Source organism: Argopecten irradians, chromosome 7, assembly GCF_041381155.1.
Source record: "Argopecten irradians isolate NY chromosome 7, Ai_NY, whole genome shotgun sequence".
Classification (NCBI taxonomy): domain Eukaryota; kingdom Metazoa; phylum Mollusca; class Bivalvia; order Pectinida; family Pectinidae; genus Argopecten; species Argopecten irradians.
In genome coordinates, this window is record NC_091140.1 from 16,879,206 (window position 1) to 16,900,629 (window position 21,424).

At 37.6% G+C, this 21,424-nt stretch overlaps 1 protein-coding gene across 1 annotated transcript in view; it reads right to left on the reverse strand.

The window, feature by feature from the left end:
- The window catches only part of LOC138327704 (uncharacterized), a 108,578-nt gene that overhangs the window by 76,768 nt on the left and 10,386 nt on the right, over nucleotides 1-21,424 (reverse strand). Inside the window, 4 exon segments of the mRNA XM_069274014.1 lie at nucleotides 3,624-3,681; nucleotides 3,684-3,757; nucleotides 4,164-4,407; nucleotides 17,940-18,199. Coding sequence (XP_069130115.1) covers nucleotides 3,624-3,681; nucleotides 3,684-3,757; nucleotides 4,164-4,407; nucleotides 17,940-18,194 — 631 coding nt within the window. The 5' untranslated portion in view covers nucleotides 18,195-18,199.

The window sequence follows — 21,424 nt, forward strand, 5'->3', positions numbered from 1 at the left end:
CAGGAACACATGGTTATAGACACTGACCACCATGGACACCAGGACCACACATACACCAACACCTGTAAATCACAAAGTATACAGTGTACAGCAGGAACACATGGTTATAGACACTGACCACCATGGACACCAGGACCACACATACACCAACACCTGTAAATCACAAAGTATACAGTTTACAGCAGGAACACATGGTTATAGACACTGACCACCATGGACACCAGGACCACACATACTACCAACACCTGTAAATCACAAAGTATACAGTGTACAGCAGGAACACATGGTTATAGACACTGACCACCATGGACACCAGGACCACACATACACCAACACCTGTAAATCACAAAGTATACAGCAGGGACACATGGTTATAGACACTGACCACCATGGACACCAGGACCACACATACACCAACACCTGTAAATCACAAAGTATACAGTGTACAGCAGGGACACATGGTTATAGACACTGACCACCATGGACACCAGGACCACACATCTACCAACACCTGTAAATCACAAAGTATACAGTGTACAGCAGGAACACATGGTTATAGACACTGACCACCATGGACACCAGGACCACACATACACCAACACCTGTAAATCACAAAGTTTACAGCAGGGACACATGGTTATAGACACTGACCACCATGGACACCAGGACCACACATACACCAACACCTGTAAATCACAAAGTATACAGTGTACAGCAGGGACACATGGTTATAGACACTGACCACCATGGACACCAGGACCACACATACACCAACACCTGTAAATCACAAAGTATACAGTTTACAGCAGGGACACATGGTTATAGACACTGACCACCATGGACACCAGGACCACACATACACCAACACCTGTAAATCACAAAGTATACAGTTACAGTTACAGCAGGACCACACATGGTTATAGACACTGACACTGACCCATGGACACCAGGACCACACATACACCAACACCTGTAAATCACAAAGTATACAGTTTACAGCAGGGACACATGGTTATAGACACTGACCACCATGGACACCAGGACCACACATATACCAACACCTGTAAATCACAAAGTATACAGTGTACAGCAGGGACACATGGTTATAGACACTGACCACCATGGACACCAGGATCACACATACACCAACACCTGTAAATCACAAAGTATACAGTTTACAGCAGGGACACATGGTTATAGACACTGACCACCATGGACACCAGGACCACACATACACCAACACCTGTAAATCACAAAGTATACAGTGTACAGCAGGGACACATGGTTATAGACACTGACCACCATGGACACCAGGACCACACATACACCAACACCTGTAAATCACAAAGTATACAGTTTACAGCAGGAACACATGGTTATAGACACTGACCACCATGGACACCAGGATCACACATACACCAACACCTGTAAATCACAAAGTATACAGTTTACAGCAGGGACACATGGTTATAGACACTGACCACCATGGACACCAGGACCACACATTACCAACACCTGTAAATCACAAAGTATACAGTGTACAGCAGGGACACATGGTTATAGACACTGACCACCATGGACACCAGGACCACACATATACCAACACCTGTAAATCACAAAGTATACAGTGTACAGCAGGGACACATGGTTATAGACACTGACCACCATGGACACCAGGACCACACATACACCAACACCTGTAAATCACAAAGTATACAGTTTACAGCAGGAACACATGGTTATAGACACTGACCACCATGGACACCAGGACCACACATATACCAACACCTGTAAATCACAAAGTATACAGTGTACAGCAGGAACACATGGTTATAGACACTGACCACCATGGACACCAGGACCACACATATACCAACACCTGTAAATCACAAAGTATACAGTTTACAGCAGGAACACATGGTTATATACACTGACCACTATGGACACCAGGACCACACATGTACCAACACCTGTAAATCACAAAGTATACAGTGTACATCAGGCACACATGGTTATAGACACTGCCACATTATGGACATCCAGGACCACACTTATACCCAAAACATCTGTAAATCACAAATATTACAGTGGTCCAGGCAGGCACACATGGTTTATACACACTGACGCCATCCAGGACACCAGGACCACACATATACCAACATCTGTAAATCACAAAGTATACAGTTTACAGCAGGGACACATGGTTATAGACACTGACCACCATGGACACCAGGACCACACATACACCAACACCTGTAAATCACAAAGTATACAGTGTACAGCAGGGACACATGGTTATAGACACTGACCACCATGGACACCAGGACCACACATACACCAACACCTGTAAATCACAAAGTATACAGTTTACAGCAGGACACATGGTTATAGACACTGACCACCATGGACACCAGGATCACACATACACCAACACCTGTAAATCACAAAGTATACAGTTTACAGCAGGGACACATGGTTATAGACACTGACCACCATGGACACCAGGACCACACATACACCAACACCTGTAAATCACAAAGTATACAGTGTACAGCAGGGACACATGGTTATAGACACTGACCACCATGGACACCAGGACCACACATACACCAACACCTGTAAATCACAAAGTATACAGTTTACAGCAGGGACACATGGTTATAGACACTGACCACCATGGACACCAGGACCACACATACACCAACACCTGTAAATCACAAAGTATACAGTTTACAGCAGGGACACATGGTTATAGACACTGACCACCATGGACACCAGGACCACACATACACCAACACCTGTAAATCACAAAGTATACAGTTTACAGCAGGGACACATGGTTATAGACACTGACCACCATGGACACCAGGACCACACATATACCAACACCTGTAAATCACAAAGTATACAGTTTACAACAGGAACACATGGTTATAGACACTGACCACCATGGACACCAGGACCACACATACACCAACACCTGTAAATCACAAAGTATACAGTGTACAGCAGGGACACATGGTTATAGACACTGACCACCATGGACACCAGGACCACACATACACCAACACCTGTAAATCACAAAGTATACAGTATACAGCAGGGTCACATGGTTATAGACACTGACCACCATGGACACCAGCATCACACATATATCAACACCTGTAAATCACAAAGTATACAGTGTACAGCAGGAACACATGGTTATAGACACTGACCACCATGGACACCAGGACCACACATACACCAACACCTGTAAATCACAAAGTATACAGTTACAGCAGGAACACATGGTTATAGACACTGACCACCATGGACACCAGGACCACACATATACCAACACCTGTAAATCACAAAGTATACAGTGTACAGCAGGAACACATGGTTATAGACACTGACCACCATGGACACCAGGACCACACATATACCAACACCTGTAAATCACAAAGTATACAGTGTACAGCAGGGACACATGGTTATAGACACTGACCACTATGGACACCAGGACCACACATATACCAACACCTGTAAATCACAAAGTATACAGCCTACAGCAGGGACACATGATTATAAACGGTACCACTACTCAGAGTGTGATTGGACCATCCCTGTCTCTTTCTTACCTCTAAATAAAGGTATGACGGCCCAGGCTGTGATTGGACCACCCCTGGAGTACTGTCCCACAGAATCATTTCCATGTAACAGAGTGGAAAGCCACAGACCATGACCATTATCAGATAGGCCATGAAGAACACACCTGAAATGGTAAAATTTGTTTGAAATGAATGTGATTTGTTTGATAATATATGTAATACTGAGGATCCTATATAATATATACCTTTACGTTCCCAGCCCAAAATGTCGGGATTGTGAATTATTCCAAACTCCAGAATTCTTTGTACTTCCGTGTCTATACATAAAGTTCAATACTTCGGTAATTTATATGAGGATATAGTCATAAGAGCATGAATACAATGGTGTTTCTGGTTAAAAACCGATTATCGTTACATACATTCTTCCATGAAGTAAAAATGGTTTATGTGCTTAATGCTTATATATATGTGCTTGTGCACATCATTCTGATATTATCTCTGTAAGGTTTTTTTTCTTTACAGAAAGATTTATAGCAGTTCAATAAACCAACAAAAATTCAATATTATTACCTCCGCCATGAATTCTAGCCAGTTCTGGGAACTTGAGAACACCATGAAGTCCTGTCATAAAACCTGAACAGGCTAAAATATACTCTATCTGGCTGCTCCATCGCGGAGTTGTCTCCCCTTCCGACGACCTCGATGTACATGACCTTTCCAGAACCTGACGGGCCTCCTCTTCCTGGTCTATTTGGCCAGCTGTGACGGTACTGGCATCATCATATTCCTCCTCAGATCCTACATAAGTGTCCATCTGGAACAAATACAGGTTTAACATTTGTATCTGTCATTAGTATATTTACCTTAATTACCTGATATTTGAGACCAAAAAAATGCTAAAAAATTGTGAGGAATACTTAATGGGGTCATATCCAGACCTTCCACAAAATTATTTCACAGAAAGACTCAAACTGATATGCAAAATATAAATGAAATAAAGAATCCATGGTATTCATTAATTGATTCAGATAGCATTTGATAAGGACGGGAATTTAAGGTAAGTAATAACTCAAAGCCTTAAACTATAAAACATAATAACGCCCTTTCACACGTAAACCACCCAGCGATGAGGCAGTTATTCCACAATCACAACACAGATGGTTAGAGTGCTCAAAACCTCTAAATCACAAAAGTCTAATTATAATTAAGTCCTTATATGGCTAATATATTCCTGAGACTAAATTTCAGGTGTGAAAGTTGATATAACTTGTTTTAAATTCCTTTAAAATTATTGAAATATAAATCAAATATCTCGCTTTAAATCACTTGTGTTTTGTTTTTTTCCATCTTTCTAATACCTAATGCACTAAACAAAGATAACTTACAGCATCTTTTCTCTCTCAAGAGTTCATAAATACATGGTGTTTATTGTTTTCAATAAAGTTGTACAAAACTAATTGTAACTTATCAGATAAAATCTTACAAACCTCAGACCAAGGAGCTTCAGCCTCTGTATCTAACAGGATTGACTGACTATTGGTTGTAGGAAAATGTGCTTCTAACCTTTAAATAACACCAAATTACACCTAATACTCAAGGGACAAAATTATTCAGCGAGCATTAGTGGCTCTGAGAATACATTACCAACTGAAGGCAGATATTTTACTCCTAATTTTCAGGCATTTTAAATCAAATAAGCTTCAGGAATTCGAAGTAACAAAGCAGAAATATCAACAAGAGATCCCAGAGGGATCTTGGCGCCCACCAAAGAATGATCTTTGTCTGACAATAGAAAGAGGGACCTTTCTCTGCTTTTCAAACTTTTACTACATATTTACTACCTATGAAATTTGAGAAAGATCCTTTCAGTGCTTTCTGAGATATATAACACTAACAAAATTAAATTATCAAAATCCAAGATGGCTACCTGTTGGCCATCGTGTTGACCGATTGGTCCCAAAATGCAATATGCAGGTCCTATGAGAACCTCCATATAAAATTTGAGACAGATCGCTTCAGTACTTTCTAAGAAATAGCGGTAACAAACTTCAATTATCAAAATTCAAAATGGTGGCCTGTTGGCCATCTTGTTGACTGATCAGTCCCAAAATGTAATATGCACAACTAGGGCCCTAGGGGAACCTACATGTGAAACTTGAGAGATATCCCTTCAGTACTTTCTGAGAAATAGCGATAACAAACTTTAACTATCAAAATCCAAGATGGCGGACTGGCGGCCATTTTGTTGACCGGTCAGTCCCAAAATGCAATATGCACAACTAGGGCCCTAGGGGAACCTACATGTGAAATTTGAGAGATATCCCTTCAGTACTTTCTGAGAAATAGCGGTAACAAACTTTAAGTATCAAAATCCAAGATGGCAGCCTGGCAGCCATCTTGTTGACCGATCAGTCCCAAAATGCAATATGCACAACTAGGGCCCTAGGGGAACCTACATGTGAAACTTGAGAGAGATCCCTTCAGTGCTTTCTGAGAAATAGTGGTAACAAACTTTAACTATCAAAATCCAAGATGGCGGACTGGCGGCCATCTTGTTGACCGATCGGTTCCAAAATGCAATGCACAACAAGGGCCCTAGGGGAACCTACATATGAAATTTTAGAGAGATCCCTTCAGTACTTTCTGAGAAATAGCGGTAACAAACTTTAACTATCAAAATCCAAGATGGCGGACTGGCGGCCATCTTGTTGACCGATCGGTCCCAGAATTCAATATGCACAACTAGGGCCCTAGGGGAACCTACATGTGAAATTTGAGAGAGACCCCTTCAGTACTTTCTGAGAAATAGCGGTAACAAACTTTGACTATCAAAATTCAAGATGGCGGACTGGCGGCCATCTTGTTGACCGATCGGTCCCAAAATGCAATATGCACAACTAGGGCCGGAGGGGAACCTACATTTGAAATTTGAGAGAGATCCCTTCAGCCCTTTCCAAGAAATAGCGGTAACAAGAAATGTTAACTGACGGAAGGACGGACGGACGGACGGAAGGACGGACAACGGACCACGGACAAAAAGCGATTTGAATAGCCCACCATCTGATGATGGTGGGCTAACAAGGGGCCCATGCATGGGCCTTAACGGTCACATGATATTTGATAAAAATTAGTTATGTCATTTACTATCTTTCTACATACAAAGTTTAAATTAAGCGTGGTGCATATTTGCTCAAGTTATCATATTCACAAGGTCCAATAATAATTATAAGTGCAAAGGGCAATAACTCCTTAAAGTACTATTGAATCAAACTTGATTTTGAACTTGTCTGAGATATTTCTATGCAATGTTAGTCTAAATACAAAGTTACACAAAGCTCTGTTCATATTTACTCAAGTAATAAATATCATGTTCACAAGGTTCAATTATTATCATTGCAAAGGGCAATAACTCTGTAAGTTACAGTTGAATCACCCTGATTTTGGAACTTTTCCAAGATCTTTCCAATGTTAGTCTACATATGAAGTTTCATTTAGCTCAGTTCATATTTACTAATGTTATCATTTTCACAAGGTCAAATTATGATTATTAGTGCAAAGGGCTATAACTCTGTAAATTACACTTGAATCACGCTGATTTTCAAATTCGTCCGAGATCTTTCCAATGTTAGTCTACATACAAAGTTTCATTAAGATCAGTTTTTATTTACTCAAGTTATTGCGTTCACAAGAAAAATGTTAATGGACGACACACGACGACGGACAAAAGACTAACCAAATAGGTCACCATGACCTATGGTCAGGTGACCTAAAAATTTCAACTCTTGTTTTTAAAAATTACTTGAAAGACCTATATTTTTTTCATTATGAACCATTGATTCATTGAAATTTTTGAAGAAGTTAAAACCCCAATAATTCTTACATGGATAACAGACCTATTTAAGCAGCTTGTATTATATTCTGTAGCTATATAGACATAATTTAAAAGAAATTATTCATGTCAATTTCAATAATAATTGTTTTTACTGTTTTTCTAAGTAGCATCAAATTTTTGTTTAAAAGACCATTTGGGCATATCACATATAACAAGTTACAAGATGTTTTGAAACATTCCGGCACTTGATAAGGTAAAACAAAAAAAATTACTCTGCTTGCAGTTATGTAATAAAATAATTATGTCTTGATGCAGAGAAATAAAAAAAATCCATGAAAGCCTATAAAACATAAATATTACCTGTTAATTATTTACAGTTAACGATAAAATTCATCACGTTTACAAATGCTGATGTCAGGACATGGAGAGCCAGTATCTGGTCCTAATAACACTTGATTAAAACATGTAATTAATCGTTGCCTTCTAATCATATTTTCACCGAGTATAATTTGATTTATGGGACATAGAATCTAGCTCAAGGATACATAATTCCACAAATATGTAATGTTTGCAGGAATCAATTTCCCTGTAGATAGAGAGAATATCTGTAATATTTCCCTGCTTCCAATGGTAGGGACTACAAGATGCCCCAGTAATCAGCCATGCGCTTTATTATATCATCACAATATAACCAATAATGAGGAGTACCAGTTTTAAAATTATGATTAAACATGCATCGTAAAAAAAATTTGTTTTTGTTTCAGAATTTTTTTTTACTCTTAAAATTTGTTCATTTAGTGGGATATTAATACAAGTTATACTAGATTTTTGTTCTGCTCCAGCTTTATAGTAGTCATAAGTTTACAATAATTTGTATAATTCAGTGATTGTTGATTATACTTAAACATCAAACGCTATAACAGCTAAGGTCATTTACGGACAACCCTTCCTTTAGTTGATGTGTGTTGCCTATGGTGATTACAGTATGATTTTGGGAGGCTGTGGTATGTTTGTGTTGTATCCCCTTGTAGAAAATGTACTCTTGCTCTTTTTATAGTGCTATCTCACTGAAACATACTGCCAAAGATACCAAACAACACACCCCACTCAGTCATATAATACAGAGGGCAAGCCATCCACCATAGTCCTCTTACATACAGAATGCTTAACAGGAGCACAAACATTTTTTGTGTCTCAGCCAAGGGACAAAACCCGCAGCTTTTCTAATAGGTGAGAACACTAAATTTGTGAAAATGGAGAAGTCAGCAAGAAAAAAAAATCATATCCTACATAAAGTTTCAATGTACAATGCTAATGCCATATATGTTAGCAAACAATGCCTATGTGGGGCAGTTACCAGATGCTAACTGTATATTTATATAATGTCAATAACTCAATAACTCCTTTTTTTCCTACAAAACCATTGATGATATTCCTTTCCAGATTTCTGTGGTACAATGTAATACCACAATACATTGATAGATTCCCTGGACTGGGGAGCTGCACTGTAGAAATAGCCATGTGAACAATGCATAATTCACACAGCTTTAGATTTTACATGTTGGTCGTGCCAATCGTTGACTTTATTCTCATTATAACAGTCGTATTTTTACAAACCCCTGATGCTATTGTTAACTCCAATAGTATACTTAGGAGTCATTGCATATTTCGTAGCAAATGAATGGCAAAACATGCATTTTCCCCAATATTTGTTAAATATATCATATTGCAATAGAGTCGAACCCTATTAATGCCATATTCCATTAAATTGTTAGGCAAAAAAAAAGAAAAGAAAAAGTGATATTAAGAGAAATTTGACAGAGGCAGTTGAGAGCCTTTTCAGTGATTTTCATGCATTAAAACATGTGATGTCATCATGATAATTTATAAATTGTATACAGTTCATATACAACCATTAACTCTCATTTATTCCATACAAAAATCTTATATCGACCACCTCTGTATAAAGACCACCTGCCTACATAGACCATTATCATTGAACCCAGATGGTTCATTCCAACACTATCTGACCTGTGTATAGTGATCAAGTCGAGTATCATTTAGTTTGTCCCTGGGGTGGTTTTTACACACAGGTTTGATCGTATTTAGGAATACTTGCATATTTTTTCAGCAAGAAAAGATGAATTAGAAGTAACTGTTTTCTTTGTGAAATCATTTCTGTCATATTAACTTCACATACAGCACATGATCTAATACATAAGCAATCTGAATTTCTGTTACTCTCGATTCTCCTTATAAATACAAGAGACAAAAAATTTTCTTTCGACAAACTATTATTTTGTTGGAAGAACCTTAAACGGAAAGTATTCATGATTGGAAATCAGGACCAAAATTAGCAATAAACATTGATCCTTGATTCTATAATGCTTTGATAATTTTAATGAAGGAGATTTCCTTTATTCTCGAAACGATGACAAGACTTAGGTCTATCAGAAAAAGGCATTCTTCAACTCAGCATCACTTTCCTATGTCATGTATTATATATATACAGAGGTCACCCTGGAGGTCAAACCCTCATCCCCGATTTAGCCAAAATCCTGAAACATCATCCAAAGCCAGACGGCTCACACCGACAAATATCAATAAATAGACAACAAAAATGATGTACAGTAGTGTTTCTGGAAAAGAGTCAACCAATCATAACACACTCTTCTTTCTTTCTCATTTGACATATATGATCTTTCAAAACAGAAATCCAAGAGTGGGTCTGGGGATTGTTGAGCGAGCAGGAGATAATGGACATGGAAGGGTAACCAAGGAGGTTAATGGGGACGTATATCGTCAGACTGTCATAACAACACTCATAAACTTGTCGTGTAATCAATACATTTACACTTTGTTTTCTAACACTTATTTTCCCATTAATTTTCTTTATGATATAATGCTATTAATCTGCTAAGGATATTGCAACTTGACTGATGGAAGCTAACCTAATCAAAGATAGGCGGTTACCACAATTATTGTTAGGCCAGTTACCTTGGTTTACCATCCTAATCCAAAATCTATAAAGGAGTAATTGTTACCTTTGAAATCAGATTTAGATATGTATATATGAAATGTTGAAAGTCTTAAAAGACTGTTACCTGCATTGAAACCAATATCATCTGTAAGGATTGTCACCTTGGTAACAGCCTCAATATGGACTGTGACCTTGGTAACTAGTCCGCTAAAACTGACCATAATCGCAGGCTCAAAATTTTGACTGATCGCCCTTTTATGGTCAGCTACCTACTGCTCATGAAAAGCCGGGGATTGTAGTACAAATCTGGCGACAGCGATTGTAGGACTTCTGTAGGTTTAATTGGGACCAAAGAGGTCTTGACAGTTAAAAGAAAATATATGGCACTCAATTTAATACATGTCACATCCCAATTCATCACATTAATGCTACTATGTTCTTAGTTATGTTCGAGACATCCTAGAATCAGTGTTTGGGTAGCCATCTTTGAAGACTGAAAGTTAATATTAACACCCAATCAGACAGCTGGTATCATTTTCCGGTGAAATTCGGCAATTCTGATTCGCTGTTAAAATTAACTTTTGGTCTTCAAAGATGGCTACCGAAACACTCATTCTTGGATGTCTCAAACACAACTAGGGACATACATAGCATTGTTAATGTGATTCGTTGGGATGTGACATGTACCCAGCAAGCAGAGTTACGTTGGTCCGACGTCATTTTCAGTCTGCTAGGTCGCAGTCAGATTTCTTACGTTTCGTCGACGTTGGACAAACGTCGACATTTTTCTCTTGAATATAAAGTAAATGCATGACATTTAGCCAACGTTGCTTCAACCACTTTAAATTGTTAACGTCAGTTTCAAATGACGAAACACTAATAACGTTGCCGAGAAAATATATAGGAAATATTTTATTTATTTACATTTACAGTTACATTTAAAAAATAGTAAATCGTTCCTGAAATTACTACACCCATATTGTCATTTTTTTCTGAAATCATAATCTTTAATCTTACAAGAAGATTTCCATATACAAACATTAAAATTAAAAGAAAAAGTAAATCATTATTATCATGTCTCTGCTTCAGTTTTATTTTTTTAATTTTTTTTTAATTATTTGCTTAGATGGATTATGATTAAGACACTAATTATTTGTTATTCTCAATTTATGGCAAAGTCAGCACTGTAGGTAATTGAAGAATAAAACAAAGATAAAAAAATAACCAAACCTTTTAAAATGTGCATTCCATATGTATGCTCCTACGTTAAGTAGTGCTTCCTAGTATCCACAAACTTTCTGTAAGCCCAATATCCATGAAGTTAACATTCTGTCTCGGTTAGTCCAGCAGCCTCTTAATTAACTAGTCTCCAGTAGGCACTTATTCACACAATCATCCCATGAATGAAGTTTTACACAGCAAGAAATTGTCTAGCTACCACAAAGTGTTAATTCTTAAACAAATAAAATTCTGTTAATTATAAAAAAATGTTTCCAAAATAAACAAACTGCAATTAAATTAATGATATAAGCTTGCTCTGACTAACAGAAGACTTTAACAACGAATACTACGGAAAAATAAAACACAGAAATGGGAGTACAAGCGGAGACTGTGTATATGTAGTAAGTTACAGCCAGCCTCCGTCAGACAAAGTCATTCTAGAGAATGTCTACCTGTCTATCTCAGGTAAGATATCTACAGGTGTATCAGAAACCTACTCCTCACATTCCTCTCTTCTGTCATAAATGTGATTCTGGACATGATATCTTCATCAACAGTCTACATAATGGCATTCTTTACACGACCACTTCTCTTAATGCTACACTATACCTGCCACATGTACTCAAACATAATAAGTAAATCGTCCCCTCCATGTCTTTCTCCCCCCTCCATGTCTTTCTCCCTCCTCCATGTCTTTCTCCCCCCCCTCCATGTCTTTTCTCCCCCCCCATGTCTTTCTCCCTCCTCCATGTCTTTCTCCCCCCTCCATGTTCTTTCTCCCCCCCTCCATTGCTTTCTCCCCCCTCCATGTCTTTCTCTCCCCTCCATGTCTTTTCCCCCCCTCCATGTCTTTCTGCCCCCTCCATGTCTTTCTCCCCCCTCCATGTCTTTCTCCCCCCTCCATGTCTTTCTCCTCCCTCCTCCCTCCCCCTCCATGTCTTTTCTCCCCCCTCCATGTCTTTCTCCCCCTCCATGTCTTTCTGCCCCCTCCATGTCTTTCTCCCCCCTCCATGTCTTTCTCCCCCCCCCATGTCTTTCTCCCTCCTCCATGTCTTTCTCCCCCCTCCATGTCTTTCTCCCCCCTCCATTTCTCCCCCCCTCCATGTCTTTCTCCCCCCTCCATGTTTCCCCCCTCCATGTCTTTCCTCCCCCCCATGTCTTTCTCCCTCCTCCATGTCTTTCTCCCCCCTCCATGTCTTTCTCCCCCCCTCCATTGCTTTCTCCCCCCTCCATGTCTTTCTCTCCCCTCAATGTCTTTTTCCCCCTCCATATCTTTCTCCCCCTTCCATGTCTTTTCTCCCCCCTCCATGTCTTTCTCCCCCCCTCCATGTCTTTTCCCCCCCCCCCTCCATGTCTTTCTCCCCCCCCCCTCCATGTCTTTCTCCCCCCCTCCATGTCTTTCTCCCCCCCCTCCATGTCTTTTCTCCCCCCCTCCATGTCTTCCCCCCTCCATGTCTTTTCTCCCCCCCTCCATTTCTCTGTTCTTTTCAAGAGTACATATTTTCTCCCCCTCCATGTCTTTCTCCCCCCCCTCCATGTCTTTCTCCCCCCTCCATGTCTTTCTCCCCCTCCACCATTCTCTGTTCTTTTCAAGAGTACATATTTTCAGCCACCTCCCCCTCTGTTGTACTCAAAATACTACCCAAATAGCCCCTCTCCGTGTTCATTCTATATTTAAGAAACCAATCCCATTCCCTGTTAAGCTTAAAAATGAACTAAATAAATTCTCCTCACCTCATTTCACCCCACTCCTACCCCAAGGCATGCTGGTAATTAGAGTATTCACCAATCCCATTCCCTGTTAAGCTTAAAAATGAACTAAATAAATTCTCCTCACCTCATTTCACCCCACTCCTACCCCAAGGCATGCTGGTAATTAGAGTATTCACCTCTTCCTCTTCCCCCACATTTCATTGTAGATTCACTTTCCCTCCCTCATCTTTCATTCTAGATTCATCTCCCCTTCTCCCACTTTCATTCTAAATTCATCCCCCTCTCCCATCTTTCATTCTAGATTCACAGACAAAGCATTGCTCTCTTGCAATACATGTCAGCTCCAGTTTTTTTTTGGTGAAATATCAACAAATCAAATAATTACTGTCTTGTATTATTTAAGTTTGGTAAAACATTTAATTTTGATTCATTCATTTTTTTTTAATGTTTAGAAGTTGACTTCATTCCAATTATTAAAATCCAAACAGTAAAACGAATTTCAATGTGATTTTGAATGTACAATATAAGTCAATTATTTGATCAATTTTGGTCGCACTTACTTATCATGTTACTTAATACTCAATTTTAGGTCTCTTTGATGATTAAGAGCATTATTTTCAGCCAATCATGACCTTGATTAATACTGAAGGTCACTCAAAAACAATACACATATATATAGATAATTGCTCAAGCATATGAAACTGTCTTAATAAATTTATTTCAAGACTTTTTGTAGTTTTAACCGAGGGGAACATTTAGATGGAGAAAAGCCAGAGTACCCAAAGAAAAACCACTGACCTATGATCAGTACCTGGAAATTGTACTTATAATTATGGAGTGGAGGGTTAGTGGCTACTGTAGCCCCTTTATTAATATACAATATATTTTTGTAAACCTTGCTTAGTGGTACATATATCAGTTAGAATACACTGCAATCCCTCTAGACTGTCATTGTTGTACGCAAGTGCCAATACGTTAAAGTATTGAGACAGTTAACCTATTCTCTAGCATACAAACTAATGCGGTAAGATCAATAAGGAACCCCCTTCCACATACTCGTGACCTTTATATTGACATTTCACTTTAATCGATGAACTTAAACAAATGTGAGTAGCATTTGCCCTTTAACGCTGATCAACCTAAAAAACTATCGGTGTATTAATGGTATCTAGTGTAATCAAAGCATACTCAGGAGTGATCTGCCAATATCTTCAGATTGTCTTTGGGTAGTGGAATTGGACCCCAGGGACCCCACAGACCAGACAGTCCAGGAAATCACAACATATTGATCAATTTAACACTATATAGTTCAGTTTAATCCAATGTCAAAGAGTCAAACTAGAGACTATAGTTCTGCCATAGTCTTAATGGTCCATTAAAGGTTAGAATTTGCCAAAGGTTCAAAGATTGCTATATAGTTTAAAGTTTGTGAAATGGCAAGATCCTTTTTTCAACCCAGTGACCTTGAAAGATGGTCAAGGTTATTCAACCAATGAACGTGGTACCCATTCACCCAAGGACACACTACACGACCAATGTTGAAATGATTTTAGACTCCCAAGTTATTGAGATTAAACTGTTAATATATCTTAACTGTACCCTATAATCTTGAAAGAATGGTTAAAGACATTCATAAGATAATATAAATTTTCATCTACATGGCTAAAGAGTCAAAATTGTATACTGTTTAGACCAAAGAATGGCAACAAAAGGCAAATTGCAATAGTTAATTTACGTGTAATTGTCCCAAGTGTCCATTAAAATATAACGAATCTAAACGCTGAATAACCATGTCAATGACTAATAATGTCCCTTGACAAACAATTAACCAAAACAGCTTTAAAGGCATAAATGCTGACAGCTCAAGTTCAAGTGCAGATTGGTAAATTTCATTTTCTGGCAATCCATTCTTAGACGGTCTAGAGAAGCCATATATGTACTGGCAATACGTTTTGAGTGATGTACAACATGGTACATGTTACATAGAGATTAGCTGTGATAACAGATCCCATAGAACATTCTGATATTCTCGTATCAATTTAATTATCCTATATATCACTGAGCCATGAAATCCCATCCGTTAATCAATATTCACACAGAAGCCTTAAATCTACAAAAGAAAGAGGTTACCTGAGTTTTACTAAAAAATCTATAATGTTTGTACTTTTCAAAAAGAAAACCTATACAATGCTGTGAAGCAGAAGCAGAAAAAAACACGGCGTTTTCGAGATTTGAACCCATGACCCTTCTGTCAGAACACTATAGTTAGCTCTACCAATTGATTTATCTGGTCACCAGCGATCTAACCTACCAGAACTCTCTTCCCTCTCTTCGCAGCAAAGATTCATTCATTACACAACCCGGGTATCACCCTACTTAAGGTACCATCAATATTAGAAAAGGGTTTGGTGACAGGTATCAAATGTAATATTAGCAGCAAAAGGCATGGCCAGACTGGGATTCAAACCTGAGACACTATGAGCACAAGCCAGGGTGCTTTACCATCTATCTGATCCAGAACCATTAAAGCTGTTAAATCAGATTGCCAATTTGCATATATATCACAGAATAAATTATATAATATTTTATGAGCTGTTATTAAAATCAAATCCTGTAAATGTAACTAATTTGACTTTTAATGCAAAAAACAATATTGAACAAGTTAGCATACCCCTGTTATGAATTATTCAACTGACAAGGAAATTGTGATTTATAAAATAACATTTTAAGTCAAACTTTATTGTGGAAAATGCTGTGACTTATGATATCCAATCAAAGAAAAAACTTTATAGCCCTTCAGCTTCATATTGAAATACTACAGGCCCAGTACCATGACCCGTACGTGTCTTCTGGTTACAAAGTCTATGAAAAGGTAAATTTGATGCTGGATGGCCCCTGAACAATGGACACTGTACCATTGGCTCAGACGGTTTTTCTTTCAGGTTGGTGTACTGAAATTGAGTTTATTGATGTCAAGGTCACAGTGACCTAGTTCCAGTGAGCTGCTTTATTATTATATACATATATTGCTTAAGATGATGAAAGTATTTTTTTTGTGTTTTGTCACTTCCATTACCTCAAGTGGGAAACTTTTATCCAAAACTTCTGTGGAATAATCAAAACTTTTTTTTTTTTTTTTAATTTTACTAGAACAGGGATAACTTTACTTGGTAAACTAGAAAGTTGGAAACAAAAATCAATATCTTTATCGCTCCAATCAAATAACACCATGCCAACTCCTGAAATATCTTCTCCACTATCAAATACACATTTGGGAAATTAAACAGCTGGTAATGTATTTATGATGACAACATGTCATCCGTAAGTTTCTCCACATAGCATTGTGTAATATGGCCAAGTAGGGTTTATCATATGTTTCATACTTGTCTGGCCTTAAAGTGCTTTCCACCCAATCAATGCTTTGACCTGGCCGCACTTTTTTTATCTCATAAAGGCTAAAGCTTGTCCAATAATGAAGGTATCACACACTAAATTCTCAAATATCGAGAAAGTTGATTGATTAACCATTAAAACCTGATAACCTACATAAGCCTGTCAGGATCTTGGTAACCAAGGTGTTATCAATGTTGAAAGGAGAGAAAGAAACTATGATACCTAAATCTGAAGTAATAAAAAGGTTGCTAAGGTGATTAGGAGGTTAATGGCAGAAGTCGGCCCAGATAGTGGCAGGGTCATATAGGGACATGTGTCAAGGAGACATCAAGAGTCATGGCCAAATGAGGACAAGTGTCATTGAGACATCAAGAGTCATGGCCAAATGAGGACAGGTGTCAAGGAGACACCAAGAGACCGGGCCAAATAAGGACAATTGTCATGGACATCAAGAGTCATGGCCAAATCAGGACAGGTGTCAAGGAGACACCATAAGTCGGGACCAAAATTTTGAAAAACGAAAATATACATGCCCATGCATCGACACATGATTGCCAAGTTTCATTGAAATTGATCCAGTAGTTTTGGAGCTATAGGAGTTATCTAAACAAATTCTAAAACCTGCTGAAAGTGAAGTGTCTGGTCACTGCAATAGCACTACGACACATATGGTCCACAACAACACTGCCAAGTGTCATTGAAATTGACACAGTAATGTGGGAGTAGTTGTCCAGACAATTTTTTTCATTAAAAACCTGTGTTCAATGACCTAGTACCACAGCAATCAAAAAAATCCAAATCCCAAATATTACTGCCAAGTTTAATTGAACTGAGAAGTTCAGGGGAGTTGTCTGGACAAAACCAGTGTATACCCCTAACTTTGAGGTGGGGGGGGGGGGAGGCTAGAACAGGGGCAGGGGTGTTATAAGGATATGTGTCTAGGAGAAGCCATCAGTCAGCGTTTATGTAAATTAATACAACAAAAAGATTGAGCCATCATGACATGAATGAGACATCCACTGCACGGTTAGACCATGAACAGATGAAATTACCACAAAATCCATTTACTTATCTTTTCTTATGGTATATTTTAATGAAATGATGTCATATCATTAAACATTAACATGGACAATAATGAAGTTATAGACCTGTAAATTGCAAGTAGCTTTTCCCAATTTATTTGCAATAATGTATAAAAATTACTTACCTGATCCCTATAATCATTGGGTAAAAACACATCATCGTATGCTTCATCATCAGCATCATTTTCAAATTCATCCATGTCGTCCTCTGGATAATCTTCACCTCCGCCTGCCTCCAGGGAAAGTCTGACCCGTTTCTTGCCCTTCGGAGGCGCAATAAATGATAGAGGTTTTTCCCCCTCCCCAAGGGGGTCCTCACCCCCGGGGAGGCCGGTTTTATCCTCCATCACACAGCTGTCCTTCCCAGTACAGATCTTCATGTTTCCTGAGGAAGAAACAAAGGTAAACACATGATTTATTATTTTTTCCTGTTAATTCTACACGTGATATTTATTTCTAAGTTTAAACTAGATATTTCAATGATATATTATATATATATTATATATATATATATATATATTACAGCCCTCCACTAACCCTAACACCCAGCCACCGCCAACAGATATTGAACTCTTTCCAAATTAACAGCAGATAAATATAAAGAATAAAACATAATTTATTACAGATAACTAGGTTACAGTGACCTATTTATGGTACAATACACTACCTTGACCTTGGTACACCTGTGAGTCAAACACGTAATTCCAGAGGTGACACAGAAAGTGTAGATAGGTGACACAGAATCTAACCAAAAATGGAACTATCAGCTAGGCTTAAACTGAAACATGTACTATACATTTTTACACACTATGTCCTAGCTTTTAAATGATTTTGATAAATAAATACATTACAAATAAGTTATTGATATGTTAAATATATTATAATATATATGTATATTACATCTTAAAGGGACAATTCACTTAGGTTAATTCTTTTATATAACCAAGAAGCAAAATATAGCATAAATGTATTGTTCTACATTTCCTATGAAACATATAACGTAAAACACTGACAAATTCCACGACATTGTTAAGTATTTTAATTGATACCATTGTAATTACAAATCGTTGATCAATACGATTAAGCAGGTACAATATGTATGCTGTACCCATATCAGAGACAAAGCCTGCAGGCACGTCAACAAATGAACTACATAACCACTGAAAAGGTGATAAAATGATTTTTTAGGCAAGACAATTCAACTAATAAGGTAAACACACTACTGTCAGAGGGATTTGAGCAGTTCTAGACAAAAGTAGCATTACTCTACGAGCAAGGGACAGGGTTCGGCATACAAGATGTTCGACCACAATGTGTAATGGCGGACAGCAAGCGAGTTTGAACGTTTCACACTCATTTCACCACTATGGGCTTCTCTGGCATATCACAGTAAAACCGACCGATCTAATTTCCATTAGAACTGGATTTTTTCCTATAAATGTACAAATTTTATTGTTCTCTAAGACTGAATTGTCCCTTTAAATATATTCTGAAAATAACTTAATTTTCGCGAGAGACAAAATTTCTTGGTAACTCAAAAACTAGACTTTAAAATATAATGAATTCTACAACATCCCCCTTCATTCAAATCAAACAGATATTGATATCTTGACCTTCATAATGGTTTACATTTTTAACAGTTTTTTTAGAGTGTACCATAATACATGTAAATGACTTAATAAATCTCCCTAAAATTTCAAATCTTTCGGGAAAATTACCAAGTATTTATAGTCTCCTTTAGCAATGAAGCATCCTCAAATGTATAATATTTCATTTGAGAGCTTTTAAATTTTGTAATTTCTTTCCGGCTCATATAACACATTATACAACAATAACTTGACTTTTAACTTTCAAAACCTGAATTACCATTTAAGAAGTTCCAATGCTAAATCATTTACAAACAAAGAAGACAAATATACAACTCTATCAGGTGTTTCAATTTCCTTCTCAAAGCACAATAATATATATATCACCATACCTAAATTTTGTGAATCCGGAAGCATTTTGATTTTTCCAAACATAAAATCTTTGAAAACAAAAAGCATCCAGCTGACCTGGAAATCACTACATATAGACTACAAATCCATTACTGCTTCAGCCTTCAAGTAAATCACAGCGTATAAGTCATACCATACTTTGGCAAAATAAACCTAATTGGAATATTGAGTCTGTATCAATCCCAGCACACTGTCGATAGGTCTAAAACCATACAAGAGTTATGTTATAGTAAATTGAACTCCTCGGTAAATTGTACAAGTTTGGCAATCGATGAGCGAGAACACGAAAAACATTTTCTACTGGTCCAAACAAAATATCTCATCCCTGGTTGGTCATAGGTTGCTTATCAGAAATCTTATTGATTTTCAGATGAAACGATCTTCAGCAGTTACGGTAAAGGCACTGCAATTATATCACCCCTCATCAGGTTTTTTTTTGCCCTACCTGCAATCGCGGTCAATAATTGGTGCAATAATGACTTGTTCAATGTCATTCCCGCTAGCTATTACGGTAAAAATTATGTACGAATCATTTACGTTTTCTGATAAGTAGTTGTAGTATTTTGTTTGAAACATTTCCTTGAATATAAAGAGACAATCTAGTTCAGATAGAATCGTTTTTTTTATTTCCTGTAATTAGAGTATATGTTTCATACCCCATTTAGTTTGCAGTAATACAGTACGTTTTCAGGCCTACTTTTTCTTTTTGAAGGTCGACGTAGATTGTATTATCAGCAACATACACGACATATAATGTACGTCCTACACTACACTTTATGTCACGATCAATATTTTTTGTGTATATCGCAGCAGAATTTATAGGACAAGGAAATGGCGAGAGAAACAATTTACACAACATTAACCTAAATCTCTAACAATGTACAATGTTATTGTTTTCCTTGTAAATGCAGTTATCTGTATATTTATACCAACTTCTTTATTGTTTGTAAACTGCGAAACTATCAGAAGAAATGCTCGAGTTTCAGCAAACATTAATATTTCCTTTTACTGCTTATATGAAACATTGAAATAAAAAATAGAGAAAAATATTTTTTATCCAAACAATACACATTTTGAGCAGTCTCAGGGCATTGGTACTCTTTATTTTATACAACTCAAAACACATTACATTCTGAACAGTCTCAGGGCATTGCTAAGGTTTTTTATTTTATACAACTCAAAACACATTACATTCTGAGCAGTCTCACGACAAATTGGTACCTTTTGTTCCATTGAATTTGTGTTAAATGTTAAAAAGGTAGCACAATTAACATATTGTCAATACAGAGTTCCACTCACAGAGTGTAAAGGATGATTTTAAAAGATTCTTTATTTTCATCAAAACTGATTATTGGGTGGAAATAATAAAAGAATTTAAAGAATTGCTTTCAGGATTGGCTTGAAGAGGATGTAAATTTTCAATGCCATTCCCAGAACACTGATAATACCAGACAGATTTCAGATGTAAAACCAATCCCTTTGTACCATTGTGTAAATCTTTAAGACTTGTCTGAGATGGAACCACGGCAAACATTCCAATCTTTAATCGGCCTTCACCTAAAATTGGAGCAATGCCTCACATTGAACACACTGAACTAGTAGAAAATGGGACT